Here is an 18,771-nt window from a genome sequence, read left to right as displayed (position 1 = left end):
CCACAAGCATTTACAAGCCCTCGTGTTCATTTTTTATTCGGGGATGTTTTGAGTGCTTAAAAACACTGACAGCGAATGTACAAGATATACAATTTGGTTCACAAGTATTTAAACATGGCTTTCATACACACTTGGAATGGATTTGAATTAAAGCAACGTGTAGACCCAATGGAAGAGGCATTCGGCAATGGCAGCCATTTTATGCATAAAATCTCAAAAGTATCAGTGCAATTGATCGCATAATTTTTAAGACTTGGATGAATATTCTTTTCGATTCTGCAGTGCTTGGACCGCCAACTTTTATTTTTTCTCCCAGGAGGGCCAAGATCCTTGCTTGCATGGCTTATGTGCCAATTCTTTTGAATCTCGCAAAATGGAGGTTATTCCTACACAAAATGGATGTCATGACTGTCGTCCTAAACAGCATGACCAAGAAATATTTGTAAAAGCAGGTGCCGCTTCTTCACCAACAATGATTCCAAATACATAAAAAAAAAAGTTCAACTTTATTGAAATATCTTCAGCCATACACATTTCCCCTGTACAAGCACTATTCTATACACATTGGTAATCATTTTTATAGACAGATTTATTACTGAAGGGAACGCGTCGGGGCTACATCACATACATGGATTAATTAAATGCTGATAAATGCTTCGGTACTTAAATTCAAATTGCGTTTATAAATTAAACATAAAACGAAGGCGAGGTGACCAAGGTCTACAAAGCCATCTCACTCATTGAGAGTCGTAGATATTGATTTATTGGTATCTGACATTGGAATTCGTTGATTTTTAGAAATTGTGTTTTTACAGAGCGTTTTGGATTCATTGCTTTGTCATAAAGGTGAAACCGGGGAATGACAATTCAAGGAGAATTTATAATCTGCTCTGTGGCCTCGTCAACAGATCTGCTGTCTACTCAAGCTTGGTCATACTAGAAGCCTTTTTTTTCCCCACGTTGATAGCCACTTGTCACACTTCGAGCCACAGCAGTTTGAAATTCTTCCGTTTATTCTCTTGAAAAGGGACTACAGTCATGTTGGTGGTTCTTCACCGGTATCGTCCGATCGGCAGTACTTTCATACACATAAAGCTGTCGGGGTACTTGGACAGGATCACGGGATTTCCGTCCAGGCGAACTTCGCTGAGGTTGGGTCGAAGGTAGTAGGTGTCATTGGACCTGCAGAAGGTGTCAATGTTGATGTCTGTGATGTTGTTGTTCTGGTGGCGAGAGGGATACGGTGTCAAGAGTGAAACCGAGGCAGAAACATATCCACAAGCACAAGTCAAAAAGTAAAAATTGACTTTGGATGAACTTTGGAGTTATCTCATTTCTGTCAAAATCGGGGTCCTATTATGCAAGACATTCAGTCTGATCTTGTGGAGCTGAGTTATTAGAGGGCTGTCATCAGATTGTCATCCAATCTTTCTGATTAGCTTGTTTTAAAATGGCGCCTGTAAATGGTCAAGATGACCGTAAAATTGCTTCTTCAAATCCAAAGGTCAGACGTCACGTCTTTTCGGGCATGGCTATTTGTGGCTCTACTAAACATGTTGCAAAGTGACACAGGAAATGGAGGCTGAATATTTCAGAAAATGATGACGCAACAGTTTCATTCCCAAATGGAGTTGGTCCAAATGGTGATGCCTTCACAATCTGCAACTGAACAACCTATCCAATACCCGATGTTTCCTAAGATATACATACCTGTAGATGCAACGTCCGAACTGTCTCCGGGATCTGTGGGACTGCCTCTATCTCGTTATCAGCCAGGTACAAGTAGACCAGACCAGTCAGTTTCTGTCAGATTATGATCATGACAATTATATCAACCAGAATGTGGTGTTTGTGTTCTTGCTCCACGATACGGCATGTTACACGAAGCAACACTCGGTGGTCATCATTAATAAGGTCAACGTGGTATTTCTAGCTAGTGGTATCGACCTTGAAAGCAGTAGCTTTGACACCCTTGGTCTTTAGGAAGTTGTTGTTGGCGTTGAACGACATCAGCTTGCCGGGGAGCATCGGAAGCCTGACGAGCCGGTTGTCCGCGAGAGACAGTTCCTCCAGTAGCGGCAGCTTAGCGAAGGCCCCGTCTTCAATCTCCGAGATCAGGTTCCCCGTGAGGTCGATCCTCTTCAGCGTTACTGTAGCACAATGAAGATAAAACAAAATGGCCAATGGCTTTATAGCTAATTTTTTCCTTTGGTGTTACTATCCCATCATAAGTGGTACCCGCGTTACTTTTTCCTTCTCAACTGTGATGTCAACTGGAGCAAGAACCTCCTTTTATCCCAAATTTATCGCACACAGCAGATTGATTAAAGGTTGTCAATGTAGGTAATGACATAAGAGATTTAAAATAGTCATATATTTATACGTTTTTTTAAAAAAATCATTCTTTCCCTGAAAAAGTGAAATATATATTAAAAAATAATTTGGAGGGAGGGGAGACCTAATTTAGCATCTAATTCCTATTCAAACAGCATATTTTTCAGTCAAAAAATACTTCAATAGTCTTATGATAAATACTCGGGTTTCAAAAAATACATATTTTCAAGAAAGTAAATATTTTTTAGGTAAAAGTGTTTTGTATGTTTTTTTTTGTTGTTGGTGAAATTCACTTTAATTTGGAGATTAGGACACCCCCCCCCCCCCGAAAAAGAATAATTCTTTCTCCTGTCAAATTTTGACTGTAAACTCCCAAAACTTAAGCTTTTCACCACCCATCCATCCATTTTCTCATCCGCTTATCCTCACAAGGGTCGCGAGGCTTGTTGGAGCCTATGCCAGCTTTCTTCGGGCAGTAGGCGGGGTACAACCTAAACTGATTGCCAGCCAATCAGAGTCAAGCAAATATGATTTTTTTTTTCCCCCATAAAAAGCGACTTTATTGTATTGTATGTAAATTTCCCCAGTGTGGGATAAATAAAGGATAACTTATCTTTATTGTCATAGTTTATTTTATTCTTTCCCATGTGGATACTCTTAGACTTGTTTGTTGGTTGCGGGTTAGCAAGATCTGACAAGCTTAATCGTTTCGCTTTGGAATGCTCTGACACAACTTACCAATTTCAGCAAAATCCTTGGTGTTGATCTTTCTGATTTTGTTAAAGCGAGCATATAAGTAGGCCGTCTTCTTGGGCACGGTGGGAACTGCGGTCATGTCCGGGTTGACTTCCTCGCAGTACACTGAACCGGTTAGGCAGACGCACAGCAGACAAGTGGGCAGGTCTGCAACACAGGTGGCAATCCACTGAGCGGGCAGAAAAGACTCACCGTGTCATGGTTGTTGTGCCCTAAACTGGCACACGATGCGGCCAAAGCCATGTCTAATAAGGAATTGATTTCAAGGAAGCGTTTTGACTTCGAGACACGCTTTGTTTGCCGAGGAGTTGTGATGAAAGCAATTGACATCTCATGCCAGATGATGCTGACATCATCATAACGTTATGATAGTGGGAAAATGTTGCAATGTCGTACTTTGTTGGGATCTGTGGAAAAGTCGTGGAGAAATAAATGCTCTCTTTTACTCTGATTAAGCGTCACATTCTCGTGCTCTCTAGTTCCTTCCACCGTGGCCATTTAAAGCAGCTTTTTCCGCTTATGCGCTAGCTCGCTATCCTGTGTTCAATACCACTTTTTTTTTCTCAGACCAGTACCAGTACGAGTTTTCAGTTTTGAGTTTGCACCGATTCCACTAGCACTTTTGAAACATTTTCGAGATGCGCAATAACTTTTTTCGTCCCCCACGATACTGATAACCGATAATTTCCTGCTTCTCTTAGCCGATAACCGATAACTTTTCTTTTTTGTACTCTACACTTATACCTGTTGTTGCAGCTTCGAAGAGTAAAACATTTCAATCCCGCTTCCTAGTGAAGTGTTGGGGTCGGATGTGACATGGAAACAGTCGATGACAACATACAGTTGCTTGTTTTCCTGCTTCGGATGATGAGGGAGTCTCAAAAGCTCTGATGCATATCAGTCCCTATTAGTAAAGTTGGTCACATTTTCTTCTCACCGGACATTTTCAAGAACTAAAATAAGGACAAATGATTAAAAACATCCCTCACCATAGCTGCACTTCAACAAGTCATCATCGCTTTTTGTATTCCAACAAATAGTACGCAGTGCGGCGTCATAGCATTTGGTAGTCATCAATTGAATTTCTCAACCACTTATCCTCACTATTACTCCTCAGCTTTGCCATAGCTCAGCCCGGCTCTCCTCCTTTTGTTTTTGTTGCCTCCGCCGCCTACACCGCCTGCCAGACCCGGCAACAATCAATCCAAGAACGTCCCACGGTTGTGCCATCTTATCCGGGATGTTGAAAGTGTGGCGAAAAGTTGCAATAACTCATCAATTTGCACTGTAATCCAATGTTGATTAAGTCCACGCGAGTAAAGTATCCAGCGACAAAGATAAAAGTGCATTTCAAAAAGAAAAGGCGTCATCACTCTTCAGTAGCCGGCCGAAGCAGCCACGGCTGTCTGGCCGGTAATTGCCAAGGGAGCCTTAGCGGCTCTTATTCGGGTGATGTGTGCACTCACGAACATTCAAGTTTCAATATAAATATTGCTGTGTGCAACCTATCACTTTTTCATTTTCACATTCCTGTTTATTTTATCGTTCATCATTTATCGTTACTTTATCATGCATCCATTGAAATAAGACCGGTATCGGCCCGATGCGATACGGGGGTATGCGCCGATGCAGCATGAGAGGTGCGGCTGCAGGTTTGATGCTGGGGTCTCCCTAGGGAGTAAATCGGAGGCATAACCACACCACCACTACACTTTTTGTTGACATCCGCACGATGCAAGCCGCAACAGTCATTTGAATGCGCAGTTAGCTTGTTCTGTGACTTACCCGATGCATCTCCCGCCGCCGGCATGGGGGTATTGTCTGGTTCGTCGGCCGAAGGCAGCTCTCTCTGTGGAATCAATCACACCCAAAATGAAAGTCAATCTTGTCTTCTGTTTTCGTGGGAAATGATTCCACACTTTGGGAATTCTTTGTTTTCTCCGTGAGACTGCAGTAATATGGCCCGCGTGGGAAACTGATCAATGCTTTGGCTGTCACCGTGTTTTTAATTGAAATATGCTGATTGCTGGTTTTTATGCTTTCTTGGCCCTTTCTCCTGGTCTTTGATGGAAGTGTAAAGTTGCAGCACATAACATGTCGCTAACAAAAGCTAGCCGTAAAAAGCAATTTATTTCTGTATAAGATAAGATAAGATAACCTTTATTCGTCCCACAATGGGGAAATTTACAATCGTACATTGAGCACCAAGGGCTGGGGTTCACGCGGGAACGCTTCAGTGTTTTCCTCTGCAAATTTGAGCAAATTGATTTAGTGTTTCACAACAGATGGGAAATGTTGGGATTTTTCGGGCGGTTCGGTCCATCTGTTCCGCTCCCGAGAGTGCAAAGTGAAGATTACTTTGATAAATGGACTCGCTCGATTCATGCAGCGCTTTCACCACAAAGCAGACAACGTTTGGTTTTGCTTGGCCGGGGCGCTCGCAAAATGGCTTCTTGTGGTGGTGTGACGGTTTTTGCGGTGGATGTCAAGTCGTTCTAGTGTGGAGTGTTGTGCTGCCATGAGGAAACGTTGGCCTCAATAGTGGTGCGCAGAGAGCCGGCTTTGGCAAATGTACAGTCGGGGGAACTAAATGGGGGCAATTTTGATGTGTCTCAAGGAGAAAAACAAGCACTCAGTTGAATATTAGTGTTAGAAATTAACATTTTGTTGTTGGAACTGTCATATTTTTTTTTTAGCCTTTGCACACCCTTGAGTGAAGAAAACTTCTTGGAAAGAATCAAATGATCAACCCCCCCCCCCACAAAAAAAACTCTACACATCCCCTTAAACATTCTGATGGGGTTAGTGCACCCCCCTACACACAACACACACACACCCTCAAAAACAAAAACACATCAAAGCCTGTATAACTAAGCCAATGGCAAGTTTTAAAACTAAAATTCTTCCAAAGCAAGTGCGTTTATTTCTATTTTTTGCCATTGTGCACCACATACACACCCTAGTAAATCAAGGGAATCTGGATATTTTTTAAATGAAAAGTAAATTACAATTTACTGCCCGACTGGTATTGATTTAGTATCGTTTTCAAACAAGTCCTTCCTTAACTTCTTGAGCCAAGCTTCCGCCTTATTAGAACTAAAGAATTTTCAAAATAAAACATTTCAAACATTTCATATTTGAATGAACTGTCTTTAAAAGGAACTGATAATGAAAACTTTTCACTTCAAAACCATTTTGATGTTATTTAATAACTTTTAAAGCAAGCCTGAAATTTTTAAAAACTTTTTTTAAAATAAATAAATACATTTGTAAGTGAAACACAGATGTAAGTCAGTTCTTACCCTTGTCCGCATCGATTTGAAGCCGTTGCCAAAGAAGCTGCCTCGCTGCCTTCCGGGTGTGGCCGCCTGCCGAGCATCCTCGCGGTAGCTGGCAGCCGTGCCGGCAGTCAGCCACGGCGCTAGCAGCATGCACGTCAGTACGAGCGCCCTCATGCTGCTCGCCATACCTTCTGAATTTGGGACAGCAGATGCGCCGCGCTTCAAGCCCCCTCGGCGCGGGCTGTGTCAAATGACGCTATTTAAAGGCTCACGCGGAATGCTACAAAGCACAGAGGGTTTTTATTTAACCCTTTCCTAACCGGGTCTCACTCCTCCAACCCCCACAGGAAGAAGTCATGTAAATTAGAAAGAATGCATACCTGTCAACTCATACGGTTTAGCCATAGTTCATACGGATTTTGTGGTGAATCTTGCGTATATGGCCGTATAGCACAAATCATACGGATTCTGAAAATTTCCGTTTTTTTTTTTTTTTTCACCAACTCCAAATGTTTTGGAGTTGGTGAAAAAAGTAACGCGGGGAATACAACTCTGAACATAGTAATGCCACTAAGTAGAATGATGATTAAACATTAACCAGTTTTATGGAGATCTACAATAAATGTTGAAAATTTCGTGGTTTTTTTTCCTGCCATAATTTTGACATCTAAAATTGTATGTTATAAGGATTTTTTCATCTTTATAAGGATTTTTTTTTTTGGTAGTTTATACAGGTTGGCGCTCCGAAAAGTTGACAGGTACGAGAATGACTTCCAAAAACATGGATGCTTGCTTAATAGAAGACTTTAAAATTGTCCCTAGGTGTGAATTTAAGTGAAGATCGGTAGCGCAGAGTGTGGATGGATGGATGAATGCTTTCAGGGTCAAACTGTCAGCATGAATGTATTTATTGATTTATTTTAACCGTGGGACATCCAAATGGGTTAAGGATATCAAACGTATGGCAATTGACATGCAATTTTGAAAAAAAAAAAAGAAATGACAAATTATATTGAATAAAGGGGCGGCCCGGTAGTCCAGTGGTTAGCATGTCGGCTTCACAGTGCAGAAGTACCGGGTTCGATTCCAGCTCCGGCCTCCCTGTGTGGAGTTTGCATGTTCTCCCCGGGCCTGCGTGGGTTTTCTCCGGGTGCTCCGGTTTCCTCCCACATTCCAAAAACACCCGCGACCCTAGTCAGGATCAAGCGGCTCGGAAGATGAATGAATGAATGAATGAATGATATTGAATAAAAATATATATCTTAAAATAGAATTTTAATGAAACATTGTGCACTGCCGGTCCAAGATGGAGTAGGAAGAACTGAAAAGAGGTTGAAATGTTTAAATTGATGAAAATGTTAATTTATTAAGGGTCTTGCGTGCATACTTTTTCAAACCCCAAGAGCTTGGACTTATTTTCACATTATCCTCAAAGACAAAAATATGTATTGCTGTAATTTCTTGGTAAGTTGATAAAGTTAATGTTCGCAGAAAAAAAAACGTTAAAAGCTTATTTGATGTGAGGAAGGATAAAGAAAATCCCATACAGTGTGAAAAAATACTATTTGTTTTGGACAATGACTTTGTCGTTTGCTTTTTTTTCATAAAGGGAATGGATAATATTTTTTTTCATTTGAAAAAGAATAAGGCTTCCATGTGGGGGGAAAACTGATTTTAGCAAAAAGATCTGTTTTTATCAAGGGCCCGTACCGCCCAATCCTATGATGTAGTAAAAATCCAAACTCATCAAGAGAAAGCTCTACTACATTAACCCTGTCATGAAAATATTTGCTTTATGTAACGAAAGCCGGACGGCATAAGAACAATCCTCGAGTCAGAGGTTGACAACAGCCACTTGTTCCAGTGGTTCCACATCATAGCGTGAGGTCTTCACCGTGTCGGTGAACGCAGGCATATTGCATAACATGTCAGCCAGCGCGCTGTCAACGTCTCAGTTGGTAGGCCTCGAGAGTTGCCAGGTGGCGAGGGGTTAATGCATCTCGACAGCCCGCCGCTCTGCGCTCGTTGATGCAAGGCCAGGTGGTCCCGCCGTGCTTGCAAGTCAGTAAGTGTAAAGCGGCCACTCCACACCTGCCGCTGGAAAAGCCAGCTCGCTGTCATATTGACCATGTGATTTATTTTGACTAATCGCTGCGCATACACTTTGCATCCACTTAATCGTGATATTGAAATGCATGACTGTTCCTCTTCTCAAATTCACCTCTTTGGATTTCTTTTCACACCCATCCTGTTGTTGAATTATCTTCCGGGAAGTAGAGTATGGATGCTGGTAGTTCACGCAACTCAAAAAGCAGCACTTTGGTGGCTGGTGAACAACTTCAAACTAGTTGTTGCTTCCAGTGACGTTCCGCCGCATCGCTCAGACTTGGTGCTGTTTTCAATAATTAACCTTCAAACCTATTTGGAAACTCAGAATTCATATTTCAGTGTCTTTAAGGCCCGGTCGGCTGCTAACTGGCTTTAGCGGCCCGGTAGTCCAGTGGTTAGCACGTGGGCTTCACAGTGCAGAGGTACCGGGTTCGATTCCAGCTCCGGCCTCCCTGTGTGGAGTTTGCATGTTCTCCCCGGGCCTGCGTGGGTTTTCTCCGGGTGCTCCGGTTTCCTCCCACATTCCAAAAATATGCATGGCAGGCTGATTGAACACTCTAAATTGTCCCTAGGTGTGAGTGTGAGCGTGGATGGTTGTTCGTCTATGTGTGCCCTGCGATTGGCTGGCAACCGATTCAGGGTGTCCCCCGCCTACTGCCCGGAGACTGCTGGGATGGGCTCCAGCACCCCCCGCGACCCTAGTGAGGATCAAGCGGTACGGAAGATGAATGAATGAATGAATTTGTTTTCAGTCCTGATCGTGCAGCTCTCATGAAAAGTAAAAGTACCATGAAAAAAACTAGTTAAAAATAAAAAGTAGGAATCCTTTTTTAAAAAGACGACCGAAATATCGGAATACATTACACACTCTGATATAGCCATCTAAGCTGTCATATTTCGGCCACACATTTCGACTTGGACTTGCTTTTAAAACAAAAAAAACCCCTGAAAAAACAAACAAAAAAAAAAAAACAGTACTTTGAATGCGGATGTTGTATCTTTATCACACGACAGCCCCAGAGGGGGGGAAAAAGCTCCTCTCTGGCGCTCTTCCTCCAGTCATAAAGGTTCAACGGTGCTCATAATTAGTATTACACCTGTAACGGTGGAGGCTCATGTTCCATGCAGGGTTATATCTTTTTCTTGAGTTGAGTCTTCTCCTCATGAGCCATGAGAGGGTCACATGTTTTCGATTTAAGCCGATTGCTGTTGAACTCATTGTTGCCGTCGCTGCAGCGCTCACCCTCGCTCGGTTTTTCCCCTCTTGCTGCAACTTGTCAAGAAGAAGATGCATTGGCACACCCAAAAAAAAAAAAAAAAAAACCTGGGGAAGCCCGACACGTCTTTTTGCCTTGGCAAAGTTCACTGAATCCAGGCCAAATGCAGCCACAAGTCAACAGCTGTGAAATGCACTCGGTACTCTCTGATCACCTTTATAATGCCAATTTTCTCTCAGTGGAAAAGTTTCCCATACTTGTTTGCCAGATTCAGTCTCCTATTTATTTATTTTTTCGTATTTACTTGTGGCATTGTGTAAATTACAGGTGCTCACACTTTTTGTGCCACATTTGAATTGTACAGTTCATTTTTTAATGAGAGGGGAAGGGGGGGGAGGCTGAAATTGTGTACACTTTGACAAATAATGTATTTATAAGTATTTTTATTGTAACTAACTAACCACTCTTAACGTTCATTCATTCATTCATCTTCCGAGCCGCTTGATCCTCACTAGGGTCGCGGGGGGTGCTGGAGCCTATCCCAGCTGTCTTCAGGCAGTAGGCGGGGGACACCCTGAATCTTAACGTGTGAATATAAAATTGTCTATTTTACAAAAAAAAATTACTGTACAACAAGTTGATTATATTGAATAAGATGGAAAATTGTCATAATTAACAAGCGCACAAAGCGCCTCCAAATATAGTCATCACGTCGTATCGGTGTGATAGTTTGAGTACCATGTTAATACCTCAGACATTGTCAAAGACTGAGTCAAGTAAGAACTGTTGAAGGAAGCAACGTTACAGTACATTGGATTCTTTTATTTGGCTCCACAGAAGAAGAAAAAGAATGCTGTCGGAATTTGACGAGATTGTGGACTGGAGAGTTGCGTAAGCATGACACTATTGTAAAATTCTCTCACTTCCAAATAGAGTGTGTGTCTGAAGTTAGCATCCGACTATCTACTGCTAGCTCTCCCAAAATGTGCCTGAACTCAACTTGATTGTGCTCCAAATGTTCTTATGCATCCGTCTTTTTTCCTGACATGACATGGAAATAAATCATCAGAGGGAAAAGTTTTGCTGCTTGTCCACTGAGTAAATCAAATGAATCTGTTCTTTATCGCTGTAAATATTTTGGAAGCCAACCCACGTGGGAAAGAATAATTTGCTCTTCCTATATGCACCGGTGATGGTTTTTCCTTCTGCTCGGACTCTATTCAAATTGTGGAATTCCGACTTGGAATTCAGTCCAAGAGAATTTCAGGGAGTTGGGGGCACAGGATTGCTAAAACAGCTGCACATGCACTGAGGAAAACAACAACGAAGGTGTGGAAGGGTTGTTATATTGCCCCGACATAGCGTTGCAAAGGTTTTGTGGGATGAAAATTCATGCATTGTGGTTGTAGTTTATGGGTTTGACATTGTTATTTTTGGTGGCCTACCATGTATCATTTGATGAAGTATTTAAGGATTGTGTGTTTAGAAAGCCGGCTGTCGACGCATGCTTCCTGCTGTCAGCTAGATTTGGAGCAGATGTGGCCAAGCGAAAACTGCGCTAAATCAACAAGGAGGTGTGCAAAGAATAATGGCTCCCGATGCACAAAACATTCTCACAAACTCGCAATGTCACGCTCTTCATAAACAGGTCAATGCAATATTTTTCTTCTTTTTTTTTTTTACTTTAAAATAAATTATTTGTATATTTAAGTAAACGGCAGCAAACAAAAATGTGCACATTCTTAAATATAAATTTCAACATGATGGATTGAGTTCTCCTTTCACACCACATTTGAAGCGGGAATACCAGACAGATGAAAGACACTCGGATCAGAAATTTGTCACCGAGTGTGGGCGGAGCTTGGCGGCAAAATCAGATGATTCATCACGAAATGCCAAACTGTAATGACCAAATTTCACTGTACATAGCGAATAAATCTCAAGTGTCTTTGTAACATGTGCACGAGCCAGCCACCGAGTGGAAAAACGGCCTGCCTACGACGAGATTCACTTAAGATAGACTCAAATGCAGTCTTAACTCGGCGCACCCGAAACGTCAAGCAAACGCAATCGAAAGCAGATGTCCGCATAACGATGACGCCAACTGAAACATTTCGCTCTTCAATTGATAGCTTTAATTAATGGTCATTACGCAGAAATGCAACATTGCAAATATATGTGTGTATATACATGTACAGTATATATTTCACAGACAAAAATAATCAAATCAGGCCGTCTAATTAGTACATCAACAACAGGGCTGGTATCAAGTATTTCAGCTGCTCCATAAAAGTCAAATCGATGTAGGTGTCGGAATTACGGGCTAAAATAATTTGCCAAGACCAGAGGTGCCAAACGTACTCACACTCTCCACGTATGTAGAAGTATACATCTAACAAGATGGTTGCAAAACATCACTTTGGTCTCAATGAAGGTCCTCAACTCACGTCAACACACAGACACCAGTACGCCACAAGATGGAGGACAAGGCCCTAATTTTCTTTGAATGTAATGCCTCCTCAACTCATGTTAGCATAGTTCCTTGGCACCAAATAGTCACAAGATGGTGGCAAAGCACATTTTTTTTCCTCTAAAGGAAGCTCCTCTCATCACTTCAACATAGTTCTTTGGCCCAAAAATGTCATCACATGATGGCAAAAGCAATACAATGGTCTAGATCAGGGGTGTCCAAACTTTTTGTCAAGGGGGCCAGATTTTATGTGGTAAAATGTCGGGGGGCCGACCTTGGCTGACATTCTTAACATTGAACAACAATATTGTTCAACAAATTTTAGTAAGCCAGTCTGTTTCACATTTCCATTTTTATTTTAATTTCAACAATCTTAAGAATTTCTTTTGGTTTTGAAACAGGAATTTGAAATATGACACATCAGTCAATATAAACACGGAGTGATGTCTTGTTAACTCGTGAGTGATGCCCTCTAGTGTCTAAATGCTATTACTCATTTAGTGAATGCTATTACTCATTTAGCCACTAGAGGGAAGCAGTACTCTATGAAACATCACTCACCAGTCTACGAGACCTCAGTCAATGCAACACGTGTTCCATGGCGCCCAACCTGCGGGCCAGACGGCACTGATTTTATGACGGGGGCCGAGGGCCGGATGAAATTCGACCGCGGGCCGGACTTTGGACATGCCTGGTCTAGATGAAGCTCCTTGACTCATTTGAACATAGTCCCGCGGCGGAAAAGCATGGCTTTTGTCTCAATGAAGCTCCTTAAATCACTTTAAAATATTTCTTTGGCACCAAGACGTCACAAATAGTGTCATAATACACTCACTTGAATGGAGTTCTTTGGCACCACGATCACGGCAAAGTACTACTTTTTGTCAAAATGTTCCCATCTTCGGCTCAAGTGTCAACATATTTTGACTTTACGAAAGGCGACAGAGATGGCCAGACAGAGGCAGAATCACAGACGCCGTTTGATGAGTCCGAAAAGAAAGAGAGAGAGAGAGAAAAAAAAAACATTTTCTCCAGACGGTGGCGGCGGCCATGTTCTCCTCATCACAATTAGTGCTGGGAGAAATATTTTGCGAGCGCGGTGTCCTAGTGAAACAAACGTAATTGCATTAACATGGTAACTTCCAAGAAGTTGACACGTGAGGAACGCATTGACGCCGACCACAAAGAGCAGCGTCAACGAGTAAAGGAGGCCCGAGTCACCACACAGACGGGACACGCCTGATTGAAGCCAACCAGAAGAAGACATAACAACAATTTTACACCGCGCAAAATTCAACCGCACGCGTGCGACTTGAAACCACAATTGGTTGACTTGAAATAACCTGATGTGTCCACTTATTGAAGGGCTTCACGTGCGGCGCCTCATCGTGAAATTTGAAATGTCAGCAAATCACGTTTACGGCACGGATGAGCGTCTTCATCGCCGAGGCTAATACGATAAGTGAAATGTTGCACTGCGAATGCCATTCACGTCAATTACGAGACAATACGGTTCGCTCCAATGTGATTGACTCCAATTCCGAAGCACTTCACTCGGATTACGACTAGGCTCAAGGATACGATTCCGGCCAACTGATCGGATTCACTCCAGGCGACGTTAAATCGCCATTGCGAAAAATCCCAGCTCATATCACAAGCCTCGGCGTATAATTGTGGAGGATTTTTGATGGGAATGGGCGATTTTAATATACCTCTCACGCTACGATAAGGACTTCCAGACGAGCAGCCATGCTTCGCTCGCTACGATAAACAATCGGCAGCCCTGAGCTGTCCGCTGCCTGACGCACAGCAAAGATCCCGTGTAATTCACCACAGGTGACAGGAGTAGTAAGGCTTGATCAAAACGAGCAGAAGTAGAGTTGAAATTCATTTCCATTTCCATTTCATCACCATTTTCTTGACTGCCCAGCTTCTAGTTGTGCGTAGGGAGTTCATTTGAATTTGCTCACATCTGAAGTTTTTGCTTGCAAGTAAAAAAAACAAAAAAAAAACAACTCGTACCTCAAGGCATTACTGTGTGTATACTGATAACTAATCACGTTGGTCATAATCATCGTGATATGAAATTGTCATCCCGTTTACTTGCTCCTGCAAATTGGATGATGTGGTCACTTTTGATGAGTGTCACCCGAGGCATTACGATCGATAATCCCGAGGTTGATCAGCTCCGCTGGTCTTTGCGAAGGATACATTGTAGTTGTCCATGTTCATACCTTCCGAGTTTTTGGCAAGTTGCGAAGTGATGGATGAGATTTTTATTTTCGGGGCGAGAAGCAGAAGTAAAGGTCATCTTCGGCAGCCTCACTTCAGACATGCTGCCAATGTGAGCTCCCCAAAAACAGCTTCGGACTTGGTAAAGGTAATCACAGGTTAAAAATAATACAGGGCCCCATTATTCCTCCACTTGCATAGTTTTTTTTTTTTACCAGCACACCTTTGGCTTCATCAATGTCTGCCAAAAATTCATCTGTGAAAAGTTCCACTGTGGGTGAGCTTGAAATATCTTATATTTTGCATGGATCTTTTCAGAAGAGACACAAATCTGTGATGGATTTTTTTTCTCTCTCTGTCTTCTTTTGGGAAAGGGATTATTCGAGTGCAGGCTTTACAGCGAGCTTTAGGAATTCAAACGAAGTCTGCTCTTAATCAAGCAAGTATTAGGCTCTGACATAGGATGCCTTTATGCCTCGTTCATGATTCCTTTCCCCCGCTTTGGGAAAGATGTCTTTTTCTCGTGTCGCTTTTGTTGACCATGAATTTTCCAGATTCTGAGGCAGTATCAGAAGCCAGAATATTACCCACACTTGAAAAAAATCTCCAGACAGTGGATAAAAAGTCTGCGAACCCAAGTTCAAGTGCCAGATGTTTTGATAGATGTATAAAAAAAAAAAAAAAAAAGAAACCAAGACAAATCATTGCCAAAAATAAATAAATAAATGGGGGCTATTAGCTGTGCAACTCAATCAGAAAAAATAGCTTTTTGGAAGGGGAAATAAAAATAAACAACTATATATATATATTTAAAAAATCCTTGAAGCTAGAGGGTTCTGCGCAGTGTCCTTGCTGTTCCCAGCACTGCACATTTCTGGACTGAGATGTCCGATGTTGATCCCGGGATCTGTTGCAACCACTCATCGAGTTTGGGGGTCACTGCCCCGAGTGCTCCGACCACCACAGGCACGACTGTCACCTTTACCTTCCAGGCTCTCTCCAGCTCCTCTCTGAGCCCTTGGTATTTCTCGAGTTTCTCGTGTTCCTTCTTTCTGATGTTTCCATCACTTGGGACCGCTACATCCACTACAACGGCTTTCCTCTGCCCTTTATCTATGATCACGATATCTGGTTGGTTCGCCATTACGTCACTCTGGATCTGGAAGTCCCACAGGATCTTCGCTCTGTCATTCTCCACCACCTTCGGAGGTGTTTCCCATTTTGACCTTGGGGTTTCCAGTCCATACTCCGCACAGATGTTTCGGTAGACTATGCCAGCCACCTGGTTATGGCGTTCCATGTAGGCTTTCCCTGCCAGCAAGCTGCGCAGAACCCTCAAGCTTCCTGGCCTCTGGTAGAGGACCCGAGCTGAATGAGGGACGGAAACCACCCGAGGGGGGGGGTGAGACGAGGAATTTATATATATATATATATATATATATATATAATCACAAAAACCTGGGATTTGAATAGGGGTGTGTAGACTTTTTCTATCCACTGTATATGCCTGTTATCACTGTTGGATGAAGTGATTCCGCATCCAATCCAGCAACACTATCGCTCTGCTTCGCTTTTGGTTTTGACGTGATAGTGGTTCCGTGCAGTCCGACCTCGGCTCGAAAAGCTGCTGATCTTCCCCGAGCCTCCTTTTCAAGTCATGTGAAAACAAACTTGCTCTGAAGGTATGCGATAAATTAGGCTGACTGTGACATCACAGTTGGGCTAAAATGAGAACGGCTTACTTGCTGTCAGACTTTGCGATCTTGGCAGCTAGAAATGTGCACGATTTTGGGATTTCACTCTTATTTCGTAACACATGAGTCTGACGTCGTCTTCTACGCTTTGCATCTTTTTCCTTGTTTGCCGTTACTCTCTCTGAAAAGGCAATCGAAACAATTTCTTACTCATTTCAAACATTTTGAAAGCATCGAAACCAGTGAATTTCGATGGAGAAGACTAGAGCAAGGGATACCCCACCGTAGACATTCTGCCACGTTTTGAGCCGCCCTTCAGACCAAAGCCAAGCCAGGTCCAAAAACCACAACCGCCGTTGGTTTTGCTTGTGACTCATCCTGCTTGTTGAGCTCTTATGACTTTGTTTACCTCTCGGAAGGCGTTTAGTTGCAAACACGTCCTATCATTGTTTTTGCGAGTGCGTGCATACACGTGCATTCATTTGTGTGTGAGTGTGTGTGCGCGCTGTGAGACGTGGCAGGAGGGGGGTCTGGCCAAGTGGTAGATCTCTTCCATATGTTTCCTGCAGCTTGCCTCTTGCCTCCCCAAAAGTCCACACTTACCAAGTCTTCATCTCACTTACGGCCGTGCCTGTGAAATCGCGAACAACGGGAAAAGTTAAGCATCTTTCTATCCCGATTCTGGGTGCGTTGGCTTCCGAATCAGGCGAGCGATCTCAAATCCGGTCAGTTTTTGTGAGTCGAGGAATTGTGACGGATGGATTTAGCATATTTGTCGCAGTTTTCGTTGACTTTTTTGGGACATTATTTAGTCGTTAGCATTAGCATTGCAAGCAGACAAAAGGCAGAAATGTCAGCCGCCCCTTGATTCGTTTTGACGGTCATCAACAAAGAGGTCAAGTTGGAACATTACAGTCTTAACATAACAATTATTCATTCATTCATTCATTCATCTTCCTAACTGCTTGATCCTCACTAGGGTCACGGGGGGTGCTGGAGCCTATCCCAGCTGTCTCCGGGCAGTAGGCGGGGGACACCCTGAATCGGTTGCCAGCCAATCATTCGCGCTCACACTCACACCTAGGGACAATTTAGAGTCTTCAATCAGCCTGCCATGCATATTTTTGGAATGTGGGAGGAAACCGGAGCACCCGGAGAAAACCCACGCAGGCCCGGGGAGAACATGCAAACTCCACACAGGGAGGCCGGAGCTGGAATCGAATCCGGTACCTCTGCACTGTGAATCCGACGTGCTAACCACTGGACTACCGGGCCGCCATAACAATTAGACATCTGGAATTGAAGATTCAAGCATCTGATACCGCCAGAGACACCATCTTCTCCATAATTTTTTTCGAAGGTTGGACAGAGTTTGGAACTTGCCTACAGGACCTGATTGTCACTTCTGAACATGACGGTCTTAACATTAGATTAGTTTTAATCTTACATTGCAGGGGGTTCACCTGAATTTAACATAAAAGCCTCTAAAATCATCACAAACATCATCTTCACCTTGATGGGGTTTTTTTTGGTCAATTGGTAACTGTTTGAAATACGCGTTACTGCCCCCTGTGGTACTACAATGGAATGGCATCAACCTGAAGGGGCAGGTCTGAACGTTACAGCTAACAGCCGTTAGTGCTGTATCTTTATTGCCTGGAATTTACTCGGACAGTAAATTGTACACCTAGTAAATGTAGATCTGACAATCACCTAAGTGCTGTTTGTATACGATTGTACGTACATTAGGGGAATCTTTGCCAATGTTTCGTGTCTCACGCCATCATTTTAAATCCCGTTTTAGGCTTTCATGCTGGAAAACACCAACATCCTACAACTAACTGTGTTATTTGTCCCAATGTTTAATTTCATTTACCAGCAAAATACCATAACAAAAACTACGCTATGGATAAGCACTAAGTTGACTAACAATTGATGATCTAGTTTCTTGCTTTCTCTTTTCCTACATAGGGTTTCAAAAAATATTTGTTGCTTACAACAAATATCAATCATCCAAACAGCCAAGAACAAAATCTTCATGTAGCGGAAGAAAACCCAACAACAAACCTTGAACACCAACGAGCAGAAGTTTTAGTGGGCACTGCCATCTGCTGGTGGATTGAGAAACAATGAAAGTCTTTATTTCCAGTTGTTTTTTTTTTTCCATATCAGCCATATTACGACTAGATAATTAGATGTAGAATAAGAGCCAGTGTTGGTCATCTTTTGTTTATCTCTACTTTATTGCAAAGACAACAACAAGGTGGATGAGCTAAACGTTGGCATCAATCGACATGATGCCAGTCAAGTCTTAACTGGTTGACTGTAACCAGCAGAGGGTGGCATTACTTCAGCAGTCACAATCGCTTCCAGTTCGAATGACATTCGGCATGAGTGTAGGCCTGACAGGATCCGCCGTCTTGGCAAGACAAGAGAGTTGAAAAGTGTATGGAGTGAGGTTCCTTGGGCCGGCGATGTTAGCAAATGCTAAATTACACGGGTGTTGATTCATTTGAGTACATGGGCCACATTCAGACCACTTTGAGCTCACGTTAAGCTATAAATAATAACAGTTCCACATTTTCCTTATTGTTTTTAGTCCAAATTCATGACAAGAACATCTGAAAAAAAAACGTTTTTGATTATTATCTTGGTGCAAATAATATGAGCAATCTGAA

The 18,771-nt window shown here is 42.6% G+C and overlaps 3 protein-coding genes across 5 annotated transcripts in view; 1 reads left to right on the top strand and 2 right to left on the bottom strand.

Annotated features, from left to right (window-relative positions):
- cenpp (centromere protein P) overlaps nucleotides 1-18,771 on the top strand; it is a 66,034-nt gene that overhangs the window by 7,248 nt on the left and 40,015 nt on the right. The window lies entirely within an intron of this gene.
- ecm2 (extracellular matrix protein 2, female organ and adipocyte specific) overlaps nucleotides 1-18,771 on the bottom strand; it is a 58,262-nt gene that overhangs the window by 1,264 nt on the left and 38,227 nt on the right. The gene's annotated exons all lie outside the window — the stretch shown is intronic.
- On the bottom strand, nucleotides 21-6,624 carry ogna (osteoglycin, paralog a). The gene is made up of 6 exons (XM_052076368.1): nucleotides 6,393-6,624; nucleotides 4,876-4,939; nucleotides 3,073-3,237; nucleotides 1,948-2,150; nucleotides 1,711-1,803; nucleotides 21-1,223 (listed from the first exon to the last, which is right to left on the bottom strand). The coding sequence occupies exons 1-6, from the start codon at nucleotides 6,555-6,557 to the stop codon at nucleotides 1,053-1,055; spliced, it is 861 nt and encodes a 286-aa protein (XP_051932328.1). The 5' UTR covers nucleotides 6,558-6,624; the 3' UTR covers nucleotides 21-1,052.

Source organism: Hippocampus zosterae, chromosome 9 (assembly GCF_025434085.1).
Source record: "Hippocampus zosterae strain Florida chromosome 9, ASM2543408v3, whole genome shotgun sequence".
NCBI lineage: Eukaryota > Metazoa > Chordata > Actinopteri > Syngnathiformes > Syngnathidae > Hippocampus > Hippocampus zosterae.
The sequence above is the reverse complement of the archived record's forward strand: the minus strand, read 5'-3'. Positions and strand labels throughout refer to the sequence as shown.